The sequence below is a fragment of the Cynocephalus volans genome, chromosome 12, assembly GCF_027409185.1.
Source record: "Cynocephalus volans isolate mCynVol1 chromosome 12, mCynVol1.pri, whole genome shotgun sequence".
NCBI lineage: Eukaryota > Metazoa > Chordata > Mammalia > Dermoptera > Cynocephalidae > Cynocephalus > Cynocephalus volans.
This window is the reverse complement of record NC_084471.1, coordinates 96,846,972-96,868,073: the sequence shown is the minus strand read 5'-3', so window position 1 is coordinate 96,868,073 and position 21,102 is coordinate 96,846,972. Positions and strand designations below refer to the sequence as shown.

The window sequence follows — 21,102 nt, the reverse complement described above, 5'->3', positions numbered from 1 at the left end:
GTTGGCTTAGACAATTGAAAGAACGGTGGTGCTCAGGAGAGAGGCAGTGGTCGGGAAGCAGAATCGATTTGTGAGAAGAGGAGAATGCCAGGTTCAGTTTTGACCATACAGAGTTTTGCCATATGGACCATATTGAGGTAATGGTGAGATTCAGGTAGGCACAGACGATAGGTGATTGAAAGTGCGGGTGTAAATGCTCGGGTCCAGAGATTGGGATTTGGGCAGTGCTCATACTGGATAGCTACATTGACTTTATCTGCCCACCAAGAGGAAAAACGTAGGTGTCCTAGGGATTCTGATTCTGATGTAGGCGAATACTCTGAGGAACAATTCTGTAGTATGTATTTTCAAAAGAGAAAAAGCCCAGGCTCATCCTAACAAACCATCCATCTCTGCCCCAAACAACTCACACTTGCTTCGAAAGATCCAAGTGCTACACAAGTCAGAGTGACTGGGAGACTTATTCTCTGACTCCTAATCCTGTTAGTAATGACAGTTATGAAGGATGTGAAAAGTGGAAATTGACCTCTGTGTTTCATCAGCAGAAGAGAAGTGAGACAACGCAGTGTCCGGAGGGGTGGACAATTCACTGCAAATGAAAAAGGGGTTCTGACATCTACAGTGACTTTTGCTTGCCCAAGACTAACTCATCTCTTTCCTCCTTCAACTCTTCTGCCTAGCTTTGTCAAGTTGCCTCTGGAAAGAAACATGCTTCCTTTTAGCTGGACATAGTTTATCTATGATAAATCAGGTCAAGAATGATTTTGACATACTTCTTGGTTGCGGACAGAGCCATGATCATGACATCCTAGAAAAAAGGTCCAAACCTTCCCACACAAAGACATATACCTGTCAAAGTGGTGAAATGGCCTACAGGACATGTCTAAGCACTGCTGAAAGCCAGGAGCCAGAGACCAGACTTGGGAGAGGGGGGCAGATAGTGAAAAGAAATCCAAGTAACAAGCAGAGAGAGATCTGTACCAGTGGGGGGTTGTCTGATGGGGATGTGCAGGTGGGCAGAGTACGCTGTTATGTGAACTTGGCAGCAAGAGAAGACTGTCAAGGAAGTCTGACAGCAGGGAACAGGGACTACAGCTTAAGACCTTGACTTCAGGCATAGCATTTTGCATCCTGGAGAAACTAGAGGGAAAGGCAACATCCAAAGGACAGGGTCACAGGCAGAAATCCAGGAAAGATTCAGGAATGGTGGAACGAGACAGCAGACCACTTACTAGAAGTGGGGAGCAGGCAGAGGCTTGAGCTCAAGCCAACAAAACCACTAAAAATGAGTATGAAGGGACTTGGACAGTGTGGCTTCCTTGACTAATGGATCAATTTATTGATCAAGATAAAATGTCTCGGATTAAGAACTCATCTCTGACATGTTGGTCATTCACTCCCCTTTTATCAACACTTTTCTTAAAATATCATATTATTCATTTAGCTTTATCACTCTTAATTGTGGCTAGATTTTTAGGAACCGGTTCCTTTTGCCAAATTATTCCAAATAGTTTTTGAGAACAGCAAAACAGGTTGTTGGCTAAGTACCAGACTGAATTTCTCCATGAGAAAAGAGCCCATAACTCAGCCTTTCTAAAGTACAAACTTTGGTTTCTCATCCAGAAAGTTCAGTATTCATGGGGCAATTCTAATTCCATTTGCAGATGTCACAAAAACTATTAATAGATTATGTCCATAGTAAAGCTGAAGTAGAAAGCAGAAGTGTTCCAAAAAGAGAACTATAAAATGGAATGGGTAGAAAAAAGGCAAATACCCTGCCTTCCAAGTTAGATGATTATGAAAAAACATATTTCAAAAGCAATATAAAGTCTTTGTGGTACCATTTAACTCCTTGCATTTGTATATTTTTGGATATTTTACCAGCTTACTAGTGAAAGAAGACAGAAACATTAAATTAAATTAAATTTTAAAAAACTTTTTCCTTGCTCAGAACCAGCTCCTCCCAAGTCACTCTTTGCAGTGAACAAAACTCAGACTTCAGTGACTTTGCTGTGGGTGGAAGAGGGAGTGGCTGATTTCTTTGAAGTCTTCTGTCAGCAAGTTGGCTCCAGTCGGGAAACCAAACTCCAGGTACTGTACATTTTGATTTTCTTTTTCTGAGTTATTTTGATTAAGGCTAATTATCTGAGTAAAATTAAAATCTTCTATTTCTTTGAACTGAAGAAAAAGAAAACTTTCCATTTACTCTTTTGTGTTTCAGTGATAGAAATTAACAGTATGCTTAGAAGAAGCCAAAAAGATGCTATGAAAACTTTTATCTTTGTATTGATCTTTTGTTCCTAATCCTTAGCCACTCCAGGTCATAGGAAGGAATAAAGGAAGTGGTTCATTTTTCCTATTGGCCATTAAATTAATCAAGAGAATGAACAGCCTGCCATATAAAAGATAATTTAACTAATATAAACCAATTGCCAGTTATTTGAAAAGCATGGTATAAAATACAAATGGTAGAATTATTTGCCTTCAAAAAATTTTTATGTGGTTGTGAATATTACATAAGTATACAAGTAAGTAAAATATGTAAAAATACATAAGAATTTGTAAGCAAAAGTGTTACAAGAGAGATCCATACTACTAAGAGAATTTAAAAGAAATGTGCATATCCAGTTAGTAAAGAGGACATGTTTGCTGGAAAATGGAGGCTGAGGGAAAGTTATTGCTAAAGGTTTAGAATCCCAAATGGCAGACCTGATAAACACTGAGTTATTCCCCAGGTCAGAATGAATAGAAGGAGAGAGATGAACCAGCAGCTCTAGGGGTAGCAAAGCCACAAGAAAAAAACTTTTTATAGCTGGAGGTGGAAGGAAAAGAGGAGATCTGTAAAGGACCTTTCATAATACAGTCTATGACTAATACTCTGAACATAAATGATTGATGCTTTTTAAATGAAGTTCATGAGATTAAGAAGGAGGAAGGATTGCTGGGAGTACAAATCTTTTCATACTAAGTATACATTATACCATGATAATTTGCTTTGATTCCTTTCCCCTTTCTGATATTCTCTTCTACAAACTTATCTCTTTTTGATCTGTACTAAACAGCTGAATCTTTTCTCTATTGTAAGAATCCTTCTTGAAAATAACTGCCCGGCCAGTAATGGATTTTCTTCCCTGTAACCATGGTAATGCCTTTCTTTAAGAACATAATAGTTAGTCAACTACTTACTACCACTGAGTCCCATGAGCAAAAGTCTTTCTTTCCTTAGAATCATTCTTTCATAGAACAGTCAGAGATAGGAGTGGAAAGTAAGTGCTGAGAGCTCTCATCTCTTAGGCAGAGGTGTTTCAGAATCTTGTTTTTAAAAAGATTACTATGCTGGCTCATCTTTTTATATTGTATGGTAGTACTTGTCACTGGTCTAGCCATTGGTCCACCAAATTAGCAACTTGTTCTACTCAAGAATAGGTTAATATTAAGTGTTTCTGAGCACACATCACCATGCCTTTGGAGGATGCTATGTAAAAGCTGAGAATTCAGACAAAGGGTAGTGTCTTTAATACATAAAGAACTACTGCAAGTCAAAAGGATAAAGACTAACAACTCAAAACAAAATATTTCATAGCAAAAAAAAATACAAAAGGTTCTTGAACATATGATAAATTGATCAAACTCACTCGTGGTTAAAAAAATGCAAAATAAAACTACAAGATACAATTTTTACTAATAATATTAGAAAATCTCAGTTTGCAAATATACTGTGTTGGAAAGAATGTAGGGACACAGGCATTGTTGCACTGATGGGAGGTAGGTAACTTGGAAAATGTGGAAGACTATTTTTCAATGGCTTGTAAAATTAAAAATGTACACTTTTTGACCTGGCAATTCAACTGCTAAGAATATATGAAAGTATATGTATGTATGTACGTATGTTCAGACATACATACATATAGAGGTTTTGTGTTTATGTGTGTGTATACACACACACATATAAAAATGTGTGTATGTACATATGTCCCCACATTTGTGAAATGATGTTCACTGTAGCACCATTTACAATAGCAAAAAAGTTAGAGACCACTTAATTGTTCATCAGTAAAGAGCGGGTTAAATAAAATACCTTTCAATGGATTTCTATGCAGCCCTTAAAAAGAATTAAACAGCTTAATCTGTACTGGTACAGAAAGAGTGTCAAAATATACTGATAACCAAGGTAAACTATGTCATTACTTATGTTTTTTAAACTATGTCTTATATGTTTATGCATCCATAAAATATATACAAGAAGAAAAAAATACCTGACAATGATGGCAGCTTCCATGGAAGAGAATTGGGTACACGGGGAATAGGGAAAGAAGGAGATATTTTTCACTACTATATTTTTTCATCTCTTAAATTTTTTACTCTGTCTATATATTACCTACTCAACCCTGAAAAATAATTCAAACATTGAAATAAATGAAGGTAATATAAAATGTATCTTATTGTCCGCATCTCCAGGAACCAATTGCTGTTTCTTCTCATGTCGTAACCATCTCCAGCCTCCTTCCTGCCACTGCCTACAACTGTAGTGTCACCAGCTTTAGCCATGACAGCCCCAGTGTTCCTACATTCATAGCCGTCTCAACAATGGGTAACTATATACATCAGTGGAATCTGGTCTTTGGAAGTTATTTCTTTTCATGTTTTTCTTCGTCTTTCTTTCTAAATACGTATAATCCATTATTTTAATGGAACCCATGTTCCATTGAACGATCCCAGGGTTTGGGTTCGGGGAGCCCTTAATTTCAATCCAAAAGTGCACTTACTAGCTACATGACTTAGAAGAAGATAGTTACTGTCTCTGAGCCTTTGTTTTTTTCGTCTTTACTAAAACTGGAATATATACCTTTTGGAGGTCGTTGTGAAGCTTAAAAATAAATTCCATAAAGCCTTAGCACACGCTGTCTAAATGCTAGTTGCCAACAGAAACTTCGTCATCATCTGATCCTTATCTTCAGTAGCAGGCACCGTCCCCTCATCAACTCAGTTTCATCTGTTTTGACCTGGGCCCTCAGCTGCCACTGACCAAATAATGGCAATACAGAATTACTGGGTCAAAGCAAGAAAGTTTCCAATCTGGCAGAAAGTATAAAAGGAAAAATGGAAATTAATGAAAGGTCTAAAATAATGTTTGTTTCCTTATTCTTTTTCTTAGTCGTATTATACGTGCTCCTCTCTGGTTTGTTACCGTCTGCTTCTGCAGTCTGAGACCCTGCGCAAAGCCTCTTGTGATAAAGCCACTCTTACTGTCACATTATCCCTTCATGGGTTCATTTTTATTTCTGTAATTTTAGACATATATTTAGTTGTTATGTTCAGTGATGACAGGTGTGAACTGCTTTCGTTGTTTTCTGTTTTTAATATTTGTTTTTTCAGAAGAGAAAACAAAGATGGACCTGAAAAGTATTTTAATGGTCTTTAATCCCTACATCCTTCTACACTTTCCTAAGTATATTTTCATGCCCGTTATTCCTTGTCATCTCCACAGCCACCTAGTATGACAGGTGATACTATTCAACTTGTTTGCAAGTGAGCAAAATGAGGCTCAGAGGGGCAGATAAAAGGGCTTCCCCAAATGGCAGTCAGCAGTCAAGTGACCTGGAGAAAACTCTTCTGACCACGAGTCTCTTGTGCTTTCGGTTCAAGCACTCTGCCCATAATCTGGAACCACACTGCCCTGTGGGAAGTGGCAAATACCCCAGGCCTTAGAGATCATATGTGCTGGCCAGTTCTGTGATTTTATGACCAATGCAAAAAATGGTATGATTCTCCTCTGGTCCACTTCGAAGAGTTTTATAAAAATACCTAATATATTTGCCTGCCTTTGATATCCTGCTCTTCCATATAATGTGAAGAACTAGGCAATGTGTAAAGTATATGAAAAGGACACAACCCCTGTTCCTAAGGGCCCCACAATTTATTAATAGGTCTAATCTCTTGAGTTGTGCAGATGGAAAACCTCTAAACATATGGTTACAAATCATCAGAATGCCTGCTTCTAGTAATGTGTTAAGTGCTGCAGCAGATGGTTGCTTGCTAATGCCTTTTTCGTATACATTATTAGTTGTGAGCAAAGTATTCAGTTGTGTTTTCTGACTTTAAAGGCATGGGCATTGAATAAGAATCTACCATGCGTTAAGTTTTTGAAAATATTAAACAGTGATAATACATGATAACTTTTAGATTTTTAGTTTTCAAATGAATTTAAACTATGACACAGGCATTCTCCACATTTTACACTTTCCCTTTACAAGAACATCTTGAATGTTGTAAGCCTTTGAAATGAACTCAATCCTTCCAGGCACCTGAACACCATTTATCAGTCTACTTTACTAAGCTATAGTTGACCAGAAATAGATCGTTGTTGGCTTGGAGAAACATTGTTGTCACTGTTACTGTTATCATCATAAATTCCCTGCTCTTAAGATTGGATGAAAAATAGTGAATGGTACTGTTAGTTTCCGTATAGTGGAACCTGCAATGAAAATGTAAGACGTATCTCCTTAGTTGCAGAGATGAATCCTAATGTGGTGGTAATCTCAGTGCTGGCCATCCTTAGCACACTCTTAATCGGACTGCTGCTTGTTACCCTTGTCATTCTTAGGAAAAAGCATCTGCAGATGGCTAGGTAAGTGCTGTTCTTCTTTTACTCACTATTTTTAAAATAGTTTTGCTTATCATACCTGTATGGCTTTTGAAGACCTAAATTGCATAAAGGTAAATTTGATTTCAGTTTTTAGTGTCTATTTCTATTTTGTGTGTTTCCTAAGTAGCCTTTTGAATATTATTTTAGAAAACATTCATGTTGCAATGGTAAAGCAAAGAATTGCTTGTTTTCACAAAGCCATACATAGGGACCCGTGACATTTGGGTATTTTCAGACACTCTGGTATTTGCAGTAAAAAGATCTATGCTGCTCAGTAATATTAATGAAAGGAGTTAATAAAAATGGAGGCCACAAGAAAGAACATGAAAAAAAATCCTTTTATTAATTCTATTAAGCTGTTTTATCAGCAAATATTTGTAGAGTTTATGATTAGATCCATTAAACCATCCCCTATTAGTTTTTTTCTTAGCAGTCAGAGTTGCAGCTGGTTAAACTTGTCTGGAAGTCAGAAAAGCCTTTGATTTATGATTTCAGAGCTTCCCTATTCTTTTTACCACAGAGCACAGTCTCAAATACTCTCTGTGGTCACCTATATTACCAGAACAATCCATCAATTCCCTTCAGAAACTGTTACTTATTTGAATACTACAGAGTTTGGGAAATTTGGTTCAAATTTATATTTGCCCAATTTTAGCCTGCTGAATTGTATGTCAACATCCTTCTCCCTTCTTAGAGTTCTATCATTCACATATTCACAAATAAATTCATCCCTTTATTAATAATTTGGTCAGTGCTCTGTTTGGTGTATCCAAAGAAAAATCAGACATCACAGCTGTCCACTAGGAACTTAAAACCTAGCTGGAGATTTGTACATGAATAGATATATTTAAAGGCATAAGCTGCCTCGTACGTAAAGGAGATAAAAATGGGATGCCATGAAAAAAGAAATATGAAAATCAGCAGCTTCTTGAAGGTTTGCATTTGAATAATCTTAGAAGGATAGGGAGGGAGGTGGTATTGCACTACGGCTAGAGTGTAGACCTCTGAAATTACACTCCTTGAGGTCAAATCTTGACCTACAATCTGTGTGAACTTGAGCAGGTCCCTGAAACTTTATTCATTCATTTAACAAATATTATTGACACCTGATGTGTGTCAAACTCCCCCTCTGGGTGCTTGGGATAAGGCAGTATATGAAACAGACAAAAATGTATCCCTTCATGGATCTCGTATTCTAGTGGGGGAGATAGACAATAAACAACAAAGATATAAGTTAAAAGATTGCACAGTATGTTAGCAGGTGATAAGAAAAAAATAATAGAGCAGAGTAAGGGAGATTAGTACTGGTAGGGGAGAGAAGCCCTGGGGGATGGGTAGGTTTTACTGAAAGGGTAACATTCGAGCAGAGACTTAAAGAACACGAGGGAGTTAGCCAGGTGTTATCTGTAGGATGGATGTGCCCAGTAGTGAGAACAGCTAGTATAAAGGCCCTGGGGCAGTAGTATAACCAGCAGGTTCAAAGAACAGCAGAGAGGATAGTATGACTAAAGCAGAGAAAATAAAGGGAAGAGTAGCAGGAGACATCAGATCATATAGGGTTTCATAAGCCATTCTAAGAAGTTTGGCTTTTATTCTGAATAAATGGGCAACAGTTGAAGGGTTTGGTGCAGAAGATTAACAATACCTGAATTATGTTTTAACACTTTCATTTACTTTTATGTAGAAGACAGAGTGTATTGAGGCAAGGACAAAAGCAGGCATGTCACCTGGAGAATGGGTTACAGTGATCCAGGCAAGAGATGGTGATGGTTCAGTCCAGAGTAGTAGCAATGAAGGTAGGGAGGAATGCCCAGATTCTAGACATATTTTGAAAACAGAGGCAACAGGATTTGCTAACAAATTGGATGTGAAAAGCGTTCAGAGTTGGGGAATATGTAGACATCAGTTTTGGAAAAGTTAAGTTGGAGATGACTTGCAAGTACTGGTGCGGAGCAGGCAGCTGAACATAAAAGTCTGGTGTTCAGGAGAGAAGACTTGGTTAAAGATATAAACTTGAGAGTTGTTAACATATAAATTGTATTAAAACCATTTGCTGGAGGAAATCCAAGGAGTAAATATAAAAAAAGAGAAGGCCTTGGATTAAGCAGTGAAACAATCCAATGTTAAGATTTTCAGGGAGAAAAGACAACAGCAAGTAACTGACAAGAGGCAACCAGTGAAAAAAAAAGGGAAACTAAGAGAGTGTGATGGCCCAGCAGCCAGGGAAAGAATGTGTGTCTAGAAGACATGATAATAGCCTCTACATTAGTGAATAGTTAGGAGCAGTCATGCAGTAACAGCACAGCATAGTACTCAGCTCATGGGAAGTGTACAATAAAAGATAGTCATAATAGTAACAGCAACATTGGTAGTAATAGATACAGTAATGGAAGTAGTGGCATTTATGAGGGTATTACTGCAGGAGAATTTTCTGTGGTGCATACAGCAGGTATTTAGGAGAGTTGGTTCCAATTCATCCAGCTGATCATTAAAGTAGGGATTCTTAACATTTTTTTGTGCCATGATCCTCTTTGGCAGCCTGGTGAGGCCTGTGGATCCCTTCCAAAAGTAATGCTTTCTTTTTAAGTGCATAAAATAAAATACATAAGATTATAGGATCATATTAACATACGGCAATCATCGTATCTAAAAAAAAACATGTTATATGCTTCTTTATTAATACGTTAAATATCAATATTTAGTAGTCTAACAACTCTAATAATTTCATCATAGTGATAAATATGAACAATATTTCAAGATAACTTAGCAAGTCTATCATAGGAAAATATCTGTAATTTCTATTGTTGGCAAATCACAAGTACTGATATTATGGTGGTTTGTTGCCTACTTCAATAATAGAAAGGAATTGCTGAATTTCAGTTACAGGTTGTGAAAATACAGATGTACTTTGCTCCTACGTATGTCATAGAGCCCTAAATTTCAGCCTTGGACTCCAGATTAAGAACCCTTGAATTAGAGGGGTTCTTAATAAAAAATAAATCCTATATAAAGGAAATTGCCATAGGAAAATTCATTGATGATGTGATTCATTGATAATATAATATGACTTCAGAATATATTAGTGTATTTTTTCAAAAGAAGAAAATCATTCTTAGAACACCTTAATGAGAACGAGAAGATCACTGAAGTGGTTAGTACATTGTGCCAATAATTTCAAAATCTCTGCTTCAATTCTGAATGTCTATTAATTTCATACAGAGAAAAAATAAGATGCATGAGCCCCAATGAGCTATGTTATTTATGAATGATATTAGTCAAAAGGTAGAAAAGGTATGAGAATATATTTACCCTTTACTCCACTTCTGGGGAAAAAAAAAAAACTGTTTACTAACAGATTAATAGGTAACATTCTGGATAAGAGGCATAGCAGAAGCCAGCCTATTTCAATATATACCACTCTTTCATTTCTCAAGTGATGGATAATATGGACACCTCAATATGAGAGAAATATTCTGGAGAAATAAACAATCCAACTTGATCCACCATCATTATAGAGAGGAAATCAAAATGCTATAACTAAACCCCACAAAGAATTTTTGCTAAAAATGGAATAGCCTCAGTTTATCTAGGAGCATTTCCATGACTTACTATTGAAGGCTTTGTAAAAAATATTATACCTCAGAGTTAATAATAAAACCAGCTAAGAGGCAAGAGAGCCACCGAGTCGACAGGCCCCAAGCCAGCCACACCTGAACAGGCAGGCACTGTGCCTTGCGACCCTCAACCCAGGCCAGTCCCTGCTGCCCAGAGAGGCCTGAGAGGTGCCGGGGCCCACAGGCCCTTAGTGAGCTGCACTGGAACCAGCAGGTGCCATGCCACGGGACCCTCAGTCCAGGCGAGTCCCTGCTGCCCAGAGAGGCCTAAGAGCCACCAGGCTGACAGGCCCTGAGGCAGCCACGCCAAATTGGCAGTCCCTGCAGGATCCAGGCCAGACACCAGGGTAGAATGAGTGGACTGTGAAACCCCCTGCCACAATGACTAAACACCAAAGGAAAGATACCAAAACTATGAAAAACCAAGAAAGTACAACACCACCAGAGGAAAACAATAACTCTCAAACTCTAGAACCTATAGAGCAGGAAGTCCTTGAAATGACTGACAAGGAATTTCAAGCATCAATTCTAAGGAAACTAAATGAGATACGAGAAAACTCAGACAACGCAATGAAATGAGAAAAAGTATAAAGGACCTGAAAGAAGAAATGTTTAAAGAAATCAATGCTCTGAAAAAGAATGTAGCAGAGCTTGTGCAGCTGAAGGATTCATTCAATGAAATAAAAAACACAACAGAAAGTTTAAATCAGCAGGCTAGAACAAGCAGAAGGGAGAGGTTCTGACCTTGAGGATGGTCTATTTGAAATAACACAGGCCAGCAAAAAAAAAAAAAAAAGAATTTAAGAAATTGAAGAAAATCTAGGAGAGACAACAGACAGCCTTAAGCACTCAAATATCCAAATCCTTGGTATTCCAGACAGGGAGGAAAAAGGAAATGGCATTGAAAACATACACAACAAAATAATAGCAGAAAACTTCCCTGGTATAGGGAAAGTCACAGATCTTCAGATTCAGGAAGTTCAAAGATTGCCAAACATATTCAACCCCAAAAGGTCCTCTCCAAGACATGTGATAGTCAAATTAGCAAAACTCAAAGACAGAAAGAGAATCTTAAAAGCTGCAAGAGAGAAGAGTCAAGTCACCTGTAAGGGAGCCCCAATCAGACTAACATAAGATCTTTCATCAGAAACCCTAAAATCCAGAAAAGAATGGGATGATATATTCAAAATACTAAAAGACAAAAATTGCCAGTGAAGAATATTCTACCCAGCAAAGCTGTCCTTCCAAAATGAAGGACAAATAGCATATCTCTCAGACAAAAACTGCAGGAGTTCACTGCCACACACCAGCCTTACAAGAAAATCTCAAGGGAGTACTGGGTTTGGTACCTGAAAATCAACCATCACTGCCATGAATATTCAAGAAAGAATGAATCCCACAAGTAAAATAAAAACATTAACAATAAAGAGAAAAAAAGTTTATCTATCATTCCAAGAAACCAAAAAACACAGAAGACAAACAGTAAATCAGAAAGAAAGGAACAAAAGATACTTAAGACATCCAAACAAAAATCAATAAAGTGTCGGGAGTAAATTGACACCTTTCAATATTAACTCTTAATGTAAAAGGATTAAGTTCCCCACTCAAAAGACACAGACTGACTGACTAGATTAAAAGTTTGTAGCCAATAGTAGGCTGCCTTCAAGAGATTCACCTCACCTGTAAAGACAACATAGGCTAAGAGTGAAAAGATGGAAAAAGATATGCCATACAAACAAAAATGAAAAATGAGCTGGAGTAGCTGTTCTTATATCAGATAAAATAGACAAAGAAGGCCACTATATAATGATAAAAGGATCTATCCATCAAGAAGACATAACAGTCATAAATATATATGCACTCAACATTGAAGCAGCCAGATATATAAAGCAAACACTATTAGACCTAAAGAATGAGATAGACACTAATATCATAATAACAGGGGACCCGAACACTCCACTCTCAACATTGGACAGATCATCTAGGCAAAAAATCGACAGAGAAACAGAAGACTAAACAACACTTTAGCCCAATTGGACTTGGCAGATGTCTACAGAACATTCCATCCAACAACCTCAGAATATTCATTCTTCTCATCAGCACATGGAACATTCTCCAGGATAGACCACGTGTACGGTAACAAATCAAGTCTCAACAAATTCAAAAAAATTGGAATTATTCCATGTACTTTTTCAGATCACAATAGATTAAAATTAGAAATCAATAACAAACAAAACTCTAGAAACTATACAAACACATGGAAATTAAACAACATTCCACTTAATGACATATAGGTCCAAGAAGAAATTAAAAAGGAAATCAAAAATTTCTTGAAACTAATGAAAATTATGACACATCATACCAAAACCTGTGGGATACTGCAAAAGCAGTACTAGGGAAAATTTATCACATTAAATGCTTACTTCAGATGAATGGAAAGATGGAAGTAAACAACCTAACACTTCACCTTAAAGAACTAGAAAAACAAGAATGATCCAAACCCAAAGTTAGTAGATGGAAAGAAATAATTGAGGTCAGAGCAGAAGTAAATGAAATAGAAACCCAAAATAAGATACAAAAGATCAATGAAACAAAAAGTTGGTTTTTTGAAAAGATAAATAAAATTGATAAACCATTAGCAAGGCTAACTACAAAAAGAAGAGAGAGGACCCAAATAACAAAAATTAGAAATGAAAAAGGTGATATCACAACTGATACCTCAGAAATACACGGAATCATTAGAGACTACTGTATACAGCTATATGCCAACAAATTAGAAAATCTGAAGGAAATGGAAAAACTTCTGGACACACACAAACTACCAAAAGTGAGCCAAGAAGATGCAGAAAATCTGAACAGACCAAGAACAATAAAAGAGATTGAAGCTGTTATCAGAAGTCTTACAAGACAGAAAAGCCCAGGACAGGATGGGTTCAATGCAGAATCTCACCAAACCTCCAAAGAGGTATTAATACCAATTCTCTACAAACTATCCGAAAACATTGAAACAGAGACCATTCTCCCAAACACATTCTATGAGTCAAACATCACCCTGATACCAAAACCAGACAAAGATACAACAAAAAAAGAAAACTACAGGCCAATATCCTTCATGAATATAGATGCAAAAATTCTCAGTAAAATACTAGCTAACAGAATACAGTAACACATACACAAAATTATACACCATGATCAAGTGGGATTCATCCCAGGGATGCAAGGTTGGTTAAACATACCCAAATCAATAAATGTGATACACCATATCAATAAAATGAAAGACAAAACCACATGATCATCTCTATAGATGCAGAAAATTCAACACTTGTTCATGATAAAGACTCTCTACTAGTTGGCTATAGATGGAAAGTATCTCAACACAATTAAAGCCATATATGAAAAGCCCACTACCAATATCATCCTGAATGAGGAAAAGCTGAAAGCTTCTCCCTTAATAACAGGAACTAGATAAGAATGCCCACTCTCACCACTCCTATTCAACATAGCGCTGGAAGTACTAGCAAGAGCAATCAGAGAAGACAAGAAAATAAAGGACACCCAGATTGGAAAAGATGAACTCAAACTGTCCCTGTTTGCAGATGATATGATCCTATATATTGAACAGCCTAAAGTCTCTACAAAAAAAGCCCTTAGAGTTGATAAATGATTTCAGCAAAGTTGCAGGATACAAACTTAACACACAAAAGTCAGTAGCATTTCTATACTACAATAGTGAGCATGCAGAAAAAGAAATCAAGAAAGCTAGCCCATTTACAATAGCCACCAAAAAAATGGAATACTTAGGAATAAAATTAACCAAGGGTGTGGAAAATCTCTACAATGAGAACTACAAACAACTGTTGAGACAAATTAAAGAGGACACAAGAAGGTGGAAGATATCCCATGCTCTTGGATTGGAAGAATCAACATTGTGAAAATGTCCATACTACCCAAAGTGATCTACAGATTCAATGCAATCCCCATCAAAATTCCAATGACATTTTTCTCTGAAATGGAAAAAAAATGATCCTAACATTCATTTGGAATAACAAAAGACCATGAATAGCCAAAGCAATTTTGAACAAAAAAAAATAAAGCTGTAAGTGTAACACTACCTGACTTTAAACTATACTACAAAGTGATAATAACCAAAACAGCATGGTACTGGCATAGAAACAGACACATAGATCAATGGAATAGAACAGAGAATCCAGAAATCAACCCATATACCTACAGCCATCTGATCTTTGACAAAGACACCAAGTCTACATACTGGGGAAGAAACTGCTTCTTCATTAAATGGTGCTGGGAAAACTGGATATTCATATGTAGGAGAATGAAACTAGACCCGTACCTCCACCATATACCAAAATCAAGAATCAAATATACATCCTGAAACAATAAAACTCCTCAAAGAAAACATAGGGGAAAAACTCCAGGAAGTAGGATTTGGTACAGACTTAATGAATATGACCACAAAAGCACAGGCAGCCAAAGGAAAAGTAAACAAGTGGGATTATATCAAACTAAAAAGCTTCTGCCCAGCAAAAGAAATAATTAACAGTTGAAAAGACAACCAACAGAGTAGGAGAAAATATTTGCAAAATATACATCTGACAAAGGATTAATATCCAGAATATACAAGGAACTCAAACAACTTTACAGCAAAAAAACAAATAACCCAATTAAAAAATGGGCAAAGGAGCTGAATAGGCATTTCTCAAAGGGAGATATATGAGTAGCCAATAGACACATGAAAAAATGCTCAACATCACTCAGCATTTAGGAAATGCAAATCAAAACCACTTCGAGATACCATGTCACTCCAGTTAGGATGGCTAATGTCCAAAAGACTGAGAATGATAAATGCTGGCAAGGTTGTGGAGAAAAAGAAAACCTCATACACTGTTGGTGGGACTGAAAAATGGTGCAGCCTTTATGGAATATGGTATGGAGGCTCCTCAAACAACTACAGATAAGTCTCCCATATGACCCAGCTATTTCACTGCTGGGTGTATACCCAGAAGAATGGAAATCATCATGCCAAAGGGATATCTATACTCCCATGTTTATTGCAGCACTATTTACTATAGCCAAGAGTTGGAACCAGCCCAAATGTCCATCATCGGATGAGTGGATATGAAAACTGTGGTATATCTACACAGTGGAATTCTACTCTGCTATAAAAAGGAATGAAATGCTACCATTAGCAGCAACATGGATGGACTTAGAGAAAACTATACTAAGCCACGCACAGAAGGAGAAATACCACATGTTCTCACTTATTTGTGGGAGCTAAAAATAAATAAATAAGTAAATGTACAAACAAATAAATGGGGGGGAGACACAACAATCACAATTCCTTGTTAAGGCAAGTGAACAGGTATGATGTTGATGGGCAGCAGTAGGGGAGAGAGGAAGGGGGGAGAGGAATTGTAAAAGGACACAAAACCCAACTACACTGTGTATTGATAAATTAAAATTTTAAAAAAATTTATACCCCAAATAGTTCAAAGATTTATTTTAGGATCATGATCATCCTTTGGAAAGGATTATAAACTGGGTCTTTTCACCTCAAGTAACTTGATTTGCAACCTTGCAAAAGATTGTTTCATTTTGTTTTGTCTTTCTGTTTTGCATTGCATGCGAAAGGCAAACATGGAATTTATATTACTTTTTTTTTTTCTAATTCAGTGCTGTCAAGGTAAAGTGTTCTGTCAAGCAGTAACCTTGACTTTGTGGTCCCTTTCAAACAGGGAATGTGGAGCTGGAACATTTGTCAATTTTGCATCCTTGGAGAGAGATGGAAAGCTTCCATACAACTGGTGAGCCTCGCTGTGGAACTAGCCTAGCCATGCCCGTGTGTGCTCCAAACTTGATTTTTACCATCTTTAGGGGATAAGTGGCTTTGTCTGATTATTGTTTCATAATTTCAGTGACAGTGAAATTTTAATGGCTAGATCTTCATAGAATATAGTGGTTTATATAAGGTTAATATAATTTCGAAGTAGAGAAAATGTGATAGTCTGAGCTGTATTTATTATATGAGACAAAGGAGTAAAAGAGTCATGCAAGGATCCCATAACTGCGCTGAAGAAGGGATTTAGAGCAGGAACCACACTGAGCAAGTGGTGGCTCAGGCACCAGGACAGGCTTCTGGGAAGCAGCATGAGACAGGGCAGCATCTCCATTTGAAGTTCCCATTTCAGTGCCTGGGATATGACCCAGCACTTCTGTTCAAAAGTGAAGGAGAAGTGTAAGCCCAGGGCTCTCAACTCTCATACATACAGGTAAATAAATACTAAGGCTAGGGATGTACCATAAGAAAACAAGGTCCATTTTTCTTTATGCTTGAGTTTCAAGGACCTGGAGGGAGGAGGTGTTTTGAGAATTTAAAAAAAAGCATTGTCAAAAGATTAAATCTGTTGACATTATACCTAACAAGGACACATGAGAATTAACAATCCTATCCAGTTCAATCAATACCAAAGAAATTACTATCAAATAAACGTTTATCATGAAGCAAGCACTACTTACATGGTCTAGCTTGTTTCTTTTGTAAGAAACTGTGCAAAGTATTTAAATGTATATATTTCATATTAATCCTTGGTAAGTGATTTTTTTTTTTGTTTCTTACACCCCAAAATGGTTAATCTTAAAGAAATAGATGTGTGAGATAGTAAACTTTACTCAACAGACTCAATGAGAGAGGGAAGGCTTTATTTAAATATAAATTATGCCCACTCCAGTTGAAAATCTGGTTGAAACAAGATTCTTTATAACAAGATACTATGTTGTGCCACTTTTAAATTTTAACGTTAATAGAATATTTTGCTATTACAGTACAATTAATCCAACTGCGAAAAAAGAGAAACCCATAAACCTCGATGGTGAAAAGTTCTGAAACATTACTAAGTTTGTTCAAATATATTAGCACACATTCCAAGATTACAAGATTGATTGACGCTTGTTTCTTGCCTGGCCCACACTGAGAAAGCCAGTCGGAGAGGCCCATCTAGGAAATGATCCAATTATACTTGTGAGTCATGAGAGCCATGCATGCCAGTCACAATTTATAGAATTTATGGGAGACCTGTTATGGAAAAACTGAGGCAAAAAGAGAATTCACTTGAGGACCTTTCTGTAAAATCAAGTGAATTCTCCCACAGCTCTTGGCAAAGACAATTTGGCCAGCACTGACATTTTTGGGCTGAGAATAGATATCTCAGTGGGGATTTGTAACAACTAAAGTGACAAGGTGACAGCATTTTCCCCTCTAATTCTCAGAATAATTATAGATGCAGGCACAGGATATTTTTAAATCTTCATTAGTAGATGTTCTGTTTTACAAGTGGTTTGAATAGTTGAACTTGGATTCAAACCAGGCATTTTAAATCAACAATCTGAATTCGGATTAAAATGACACTAAATAATTTTACTCCCACTCAGCTGAATATCAGTGAAATTACAGATCAGGCAGCTGATGAGCTACTTATTTTGAATGGATGATACCTGAGTATCATATCAAACCGCTGTTTTAAGGGTTATTTTTAGAAATTATGTCATAATTTAAACTAAGAAATAACATAGAAAGTCACACCTAGTAGGGCAATCAATCTATGATGAATTTGTCCCAAAAGCTTAGTCTTCGCCAGAGTCAGTGTACATAAACTGACCATTTATTTTTCTCACACAAGCTGCTTTAACTATCAAATGATGTTATAGAGGTTTCTTAAAATAGACTCGAGCACAGGAAGGATAATATCCAAGAATAAGACTCAAGATAACTAATGAGGCATTTACGAGCCTCATTTAACTGCATGCAAAATGTAATCACCTGATAGCACATTAATTGACAAAAAGCAAGTTGAAAGAAATATATCTGATGACAATGAGGTCGTGTGTGAATAAAAACGGATTTTGTCAGTATTGTAACACTTAAGCCCTCACATTTAAGTTTCACAGAATGAAATAATATTTAATTGTAATTAAGGTGCTTGTCATATCCAAGTAGGTAATTTACTGATATCTGTTCACAGTTTATATTACTAACTCTTGCCACTTTTTCATCTTTACATCTGTTATCTATTAATGCTCACAGGCGTAGGAGTATATTTGCTTTCTTAACCCTGCTACCCTCATGTCTTTGGACTGATTATCTTTTGGCATTTTATATTAATCCTTGGTAAGTGACTTTTTTTTTTTTACTGTTTACCTAACCCAAAGTCTTTAAAAGTTACCTTTCAAGAAGTAAACAGAAAGGAAAATTTCTTTTTAATTACTTTATGTGTTTGGCAGCATCTAAAATTATTAATCACGTATTGAAGTGGATTAAAGAAGTTAATGGTAACAAGGTGCTAACTGTAATGTTTTCCCAATACATTTTCTTCTCATGATGCTCTTGGCAAGCTTTTGTTGCACTGATTACTAGTCATTTGTTTCTTCACTGAGTCAAACACTGACCTCTCATATTTGTAAATGATGCTTTTTATTTTCATTACCAGCGCCCTCCATCAGTGAGCTCCCTATTTCCAAGAAGGTAGAAATGCATTAAGATTGAGAAATCAGAGTCCATACTCTGCATTTGGTGCCTCCTTGTTTTTATAATAATGCTAACCCAGTGAATATCGAGCAGCTGACTGTGTATAAGCCTCTTCATATAATCATCTTATTTGACTCTCCCCCCAATACTGTACAGAGTATTATTAGTCCTATCTTAGAGATATGGAAATAGAGGCTTAAGGAGATTAACTGTCTTAATATCACATGCTACAATATAAAAAATACAGGTTCCAAACCCAGGTCTCTCTGAAATCTATTCTTTCTTCTGTAAAAAAGAAGCCTCCTTGAATTTCTTATTTTCTTGATTTCTAAATCATTTTAATAATCAAATCTTGAAAAGTATCCTTTTCAGTTTTTCTCATATTTAATAACAACCTTGAATTCTGAGACTAAAATATTAAAAGGTACTATTTCTTTTCTTGAGCCATAAGGAAAAGGTAGCAGTTTCCAGGGAACTGAAAAAATAGTCATTATCCTTAAGCATTAATACATGGTGTTTAGGTACTAAATTACGTACACACAGATCCATGAATGTGTACAACTTGAGAAGGACTCAGAAGACAGCAATAAAAATATCTCAGGGACTGGAAAAATGGCCCATTGAAGGAAAAAAAAGATGAAAAGCAATCTGGGGAGTTATTTATTCAAAAAAACAATGGATCAAATGTTCTCCAGCTCTTCCAAGGACAGAATAAATCCAGCTGATAGAACTGAGGATTTCAAGTTGCAATGGAAGGCATATGAAAAAGGACTTCTGCAAAATAGAGATTTTTAATACTAGAATTCATATTTTCTTTAAAAAAAAAAAGACATTAGAGGAAAGCTTTTGAAACAAGGTAAATAATGATGTGTAAATAGTAAAGTCGGAGGAATTTACTGAGTGATGAGGACCCACTAGTTGTTGCTCTAAGTTTATTGTTATTACAGTTTTCTGTATAAGGCTCCCTCATAGTCAGCTTGGTATTTTCAGTATTTAACATCAGATAGTTTTCAGGTATGAGCTGGGCACATAAATTCCATTTTGACCTTCGAAATAAACATTTACTTTTAACTCAACGTCTACTAATAACCCTCAAGTAGTCTACCTATCATTAGAATACTGCAGCAAATTCCCTTAAAGTATCTGCCACAGATTTCTATTAAAACATAAGAAAGATACATTTAATACGAGGGGTCTTCAAAAAGTTATGGAAAGACTCATATTATCTTCCTGTTTTTAGCATATTCATTGTTACAAATCATACTTATTCTTTATTCCCTTATCCAATCTCTCCCCTTCCCCCTACCCCCATATTATCTTTTAATTCCATTTTTCCATGAACTTTTTGAAGTACCCTCGTATTATATTCATTTGCCTGCCTAATTCTCTCATACGTTCTCGTTTTCCACAGTTTGTTTTTAAACTTATATCAGGTGGGCCTGTGCTTATTTGCATGTCTTTCATAATAGGTCTTGCCAATGAACACATCTTCACACTTCAAATTTTGAAGCAACCTCTTCAACGTCTGCTATTTATAGTAGTAATCAACTAGCTTGAGACCCAAGTTAGGCAGGGAAAAAAACCCTTCGGTATTTTTAGAAGAATCTTCCTTAGACTGTAAATTGTTATCTCGGATGAGTAGAGAAGGCCACACATAGAGCCCCATGCTTTCTGTCACTTTCGGTCCATTTCACTGATACCAACCAGTGAACTATGTTCTCAGCCTTAGGCTTGTGCTATACCAGACAGGAAAGAAGTAAAATTCAAGGTCGCTGCTCCTAAAGCACAGCTCAGTACTCATTCAAATTCCCTACCGTTTGCTTCATCTAATAACTTGTGGATATTTTCCCCTGCTTTCATTTGCTAAATAGCCATTTTTAATCCTCCTTCAGATGAATTTGTCTTCATATTTCATCCACCCTGTTAACAACAGCTGTGAATACCAGAACCTTCACCAGCACACACTTCCTAACACACTGTCCATCTTCCTCCCTAAATTGTACATTTCCTAGAAAGATGTTTGGTGGACTTTCTAAAAAAAACCCTGATGCTTCTAGTGGTTTCTGTGGAAATCAAGAGACTCTTTCTCTCGTTCATAGTGTTGCCGAAATCTTTTCTCCGGGTGGTAGCAGAATCAGTGTGGAGCATTGGTGCCCAGTTAGGTTAGTCTCAGGATTATATTCTGCAAGGATTTCTGACTTTAGTGACCTCAGAGTGTGTTTCCTATTGAGAAAAATCATCTAATTTAAACTAGCTCTATCTAGATTCAGTACTATTACGTTTTTTTGCTACCATAGCCACCT

General features: G+C 36.6%; 1 protein-coding gene across 1 annotated transcript in view; it reads left to right on the top strand.

The window, feature by feature from the left end:
- The window catches only part of PTPRO (protein tyrosine phosphatase receptor type O), a 239,063-nt gene that overhangs the window by 182,489 nt on the left and 35,472 nt on the right, over window positions 1–21,102 (top strand). The window contains exons 13-17 of the mRNA XM_063115709.1: window positions 1,952–2,091; window positions 4,459–4,591; window positions 6,508–6,628; window positions 16,014–16,082; window positions 18,359–18,442. Of these exons, the coding sequence (XP_062971779.1) occupies window positions 1,952–2,091; window positions 4,459–4,591; window positions 6,508–6,628; window positions 16,014–16,082; window positions 18,359–18,442 (547 nt within the window). The remainder of the gene's footprint in view (window positions 1–1,951; window positions 2,092–4,458; window positions 4,592–6,507; window positions 6,629–16,013; window positions 16,083–18,358; window positions 18,443–21,102) is intronic.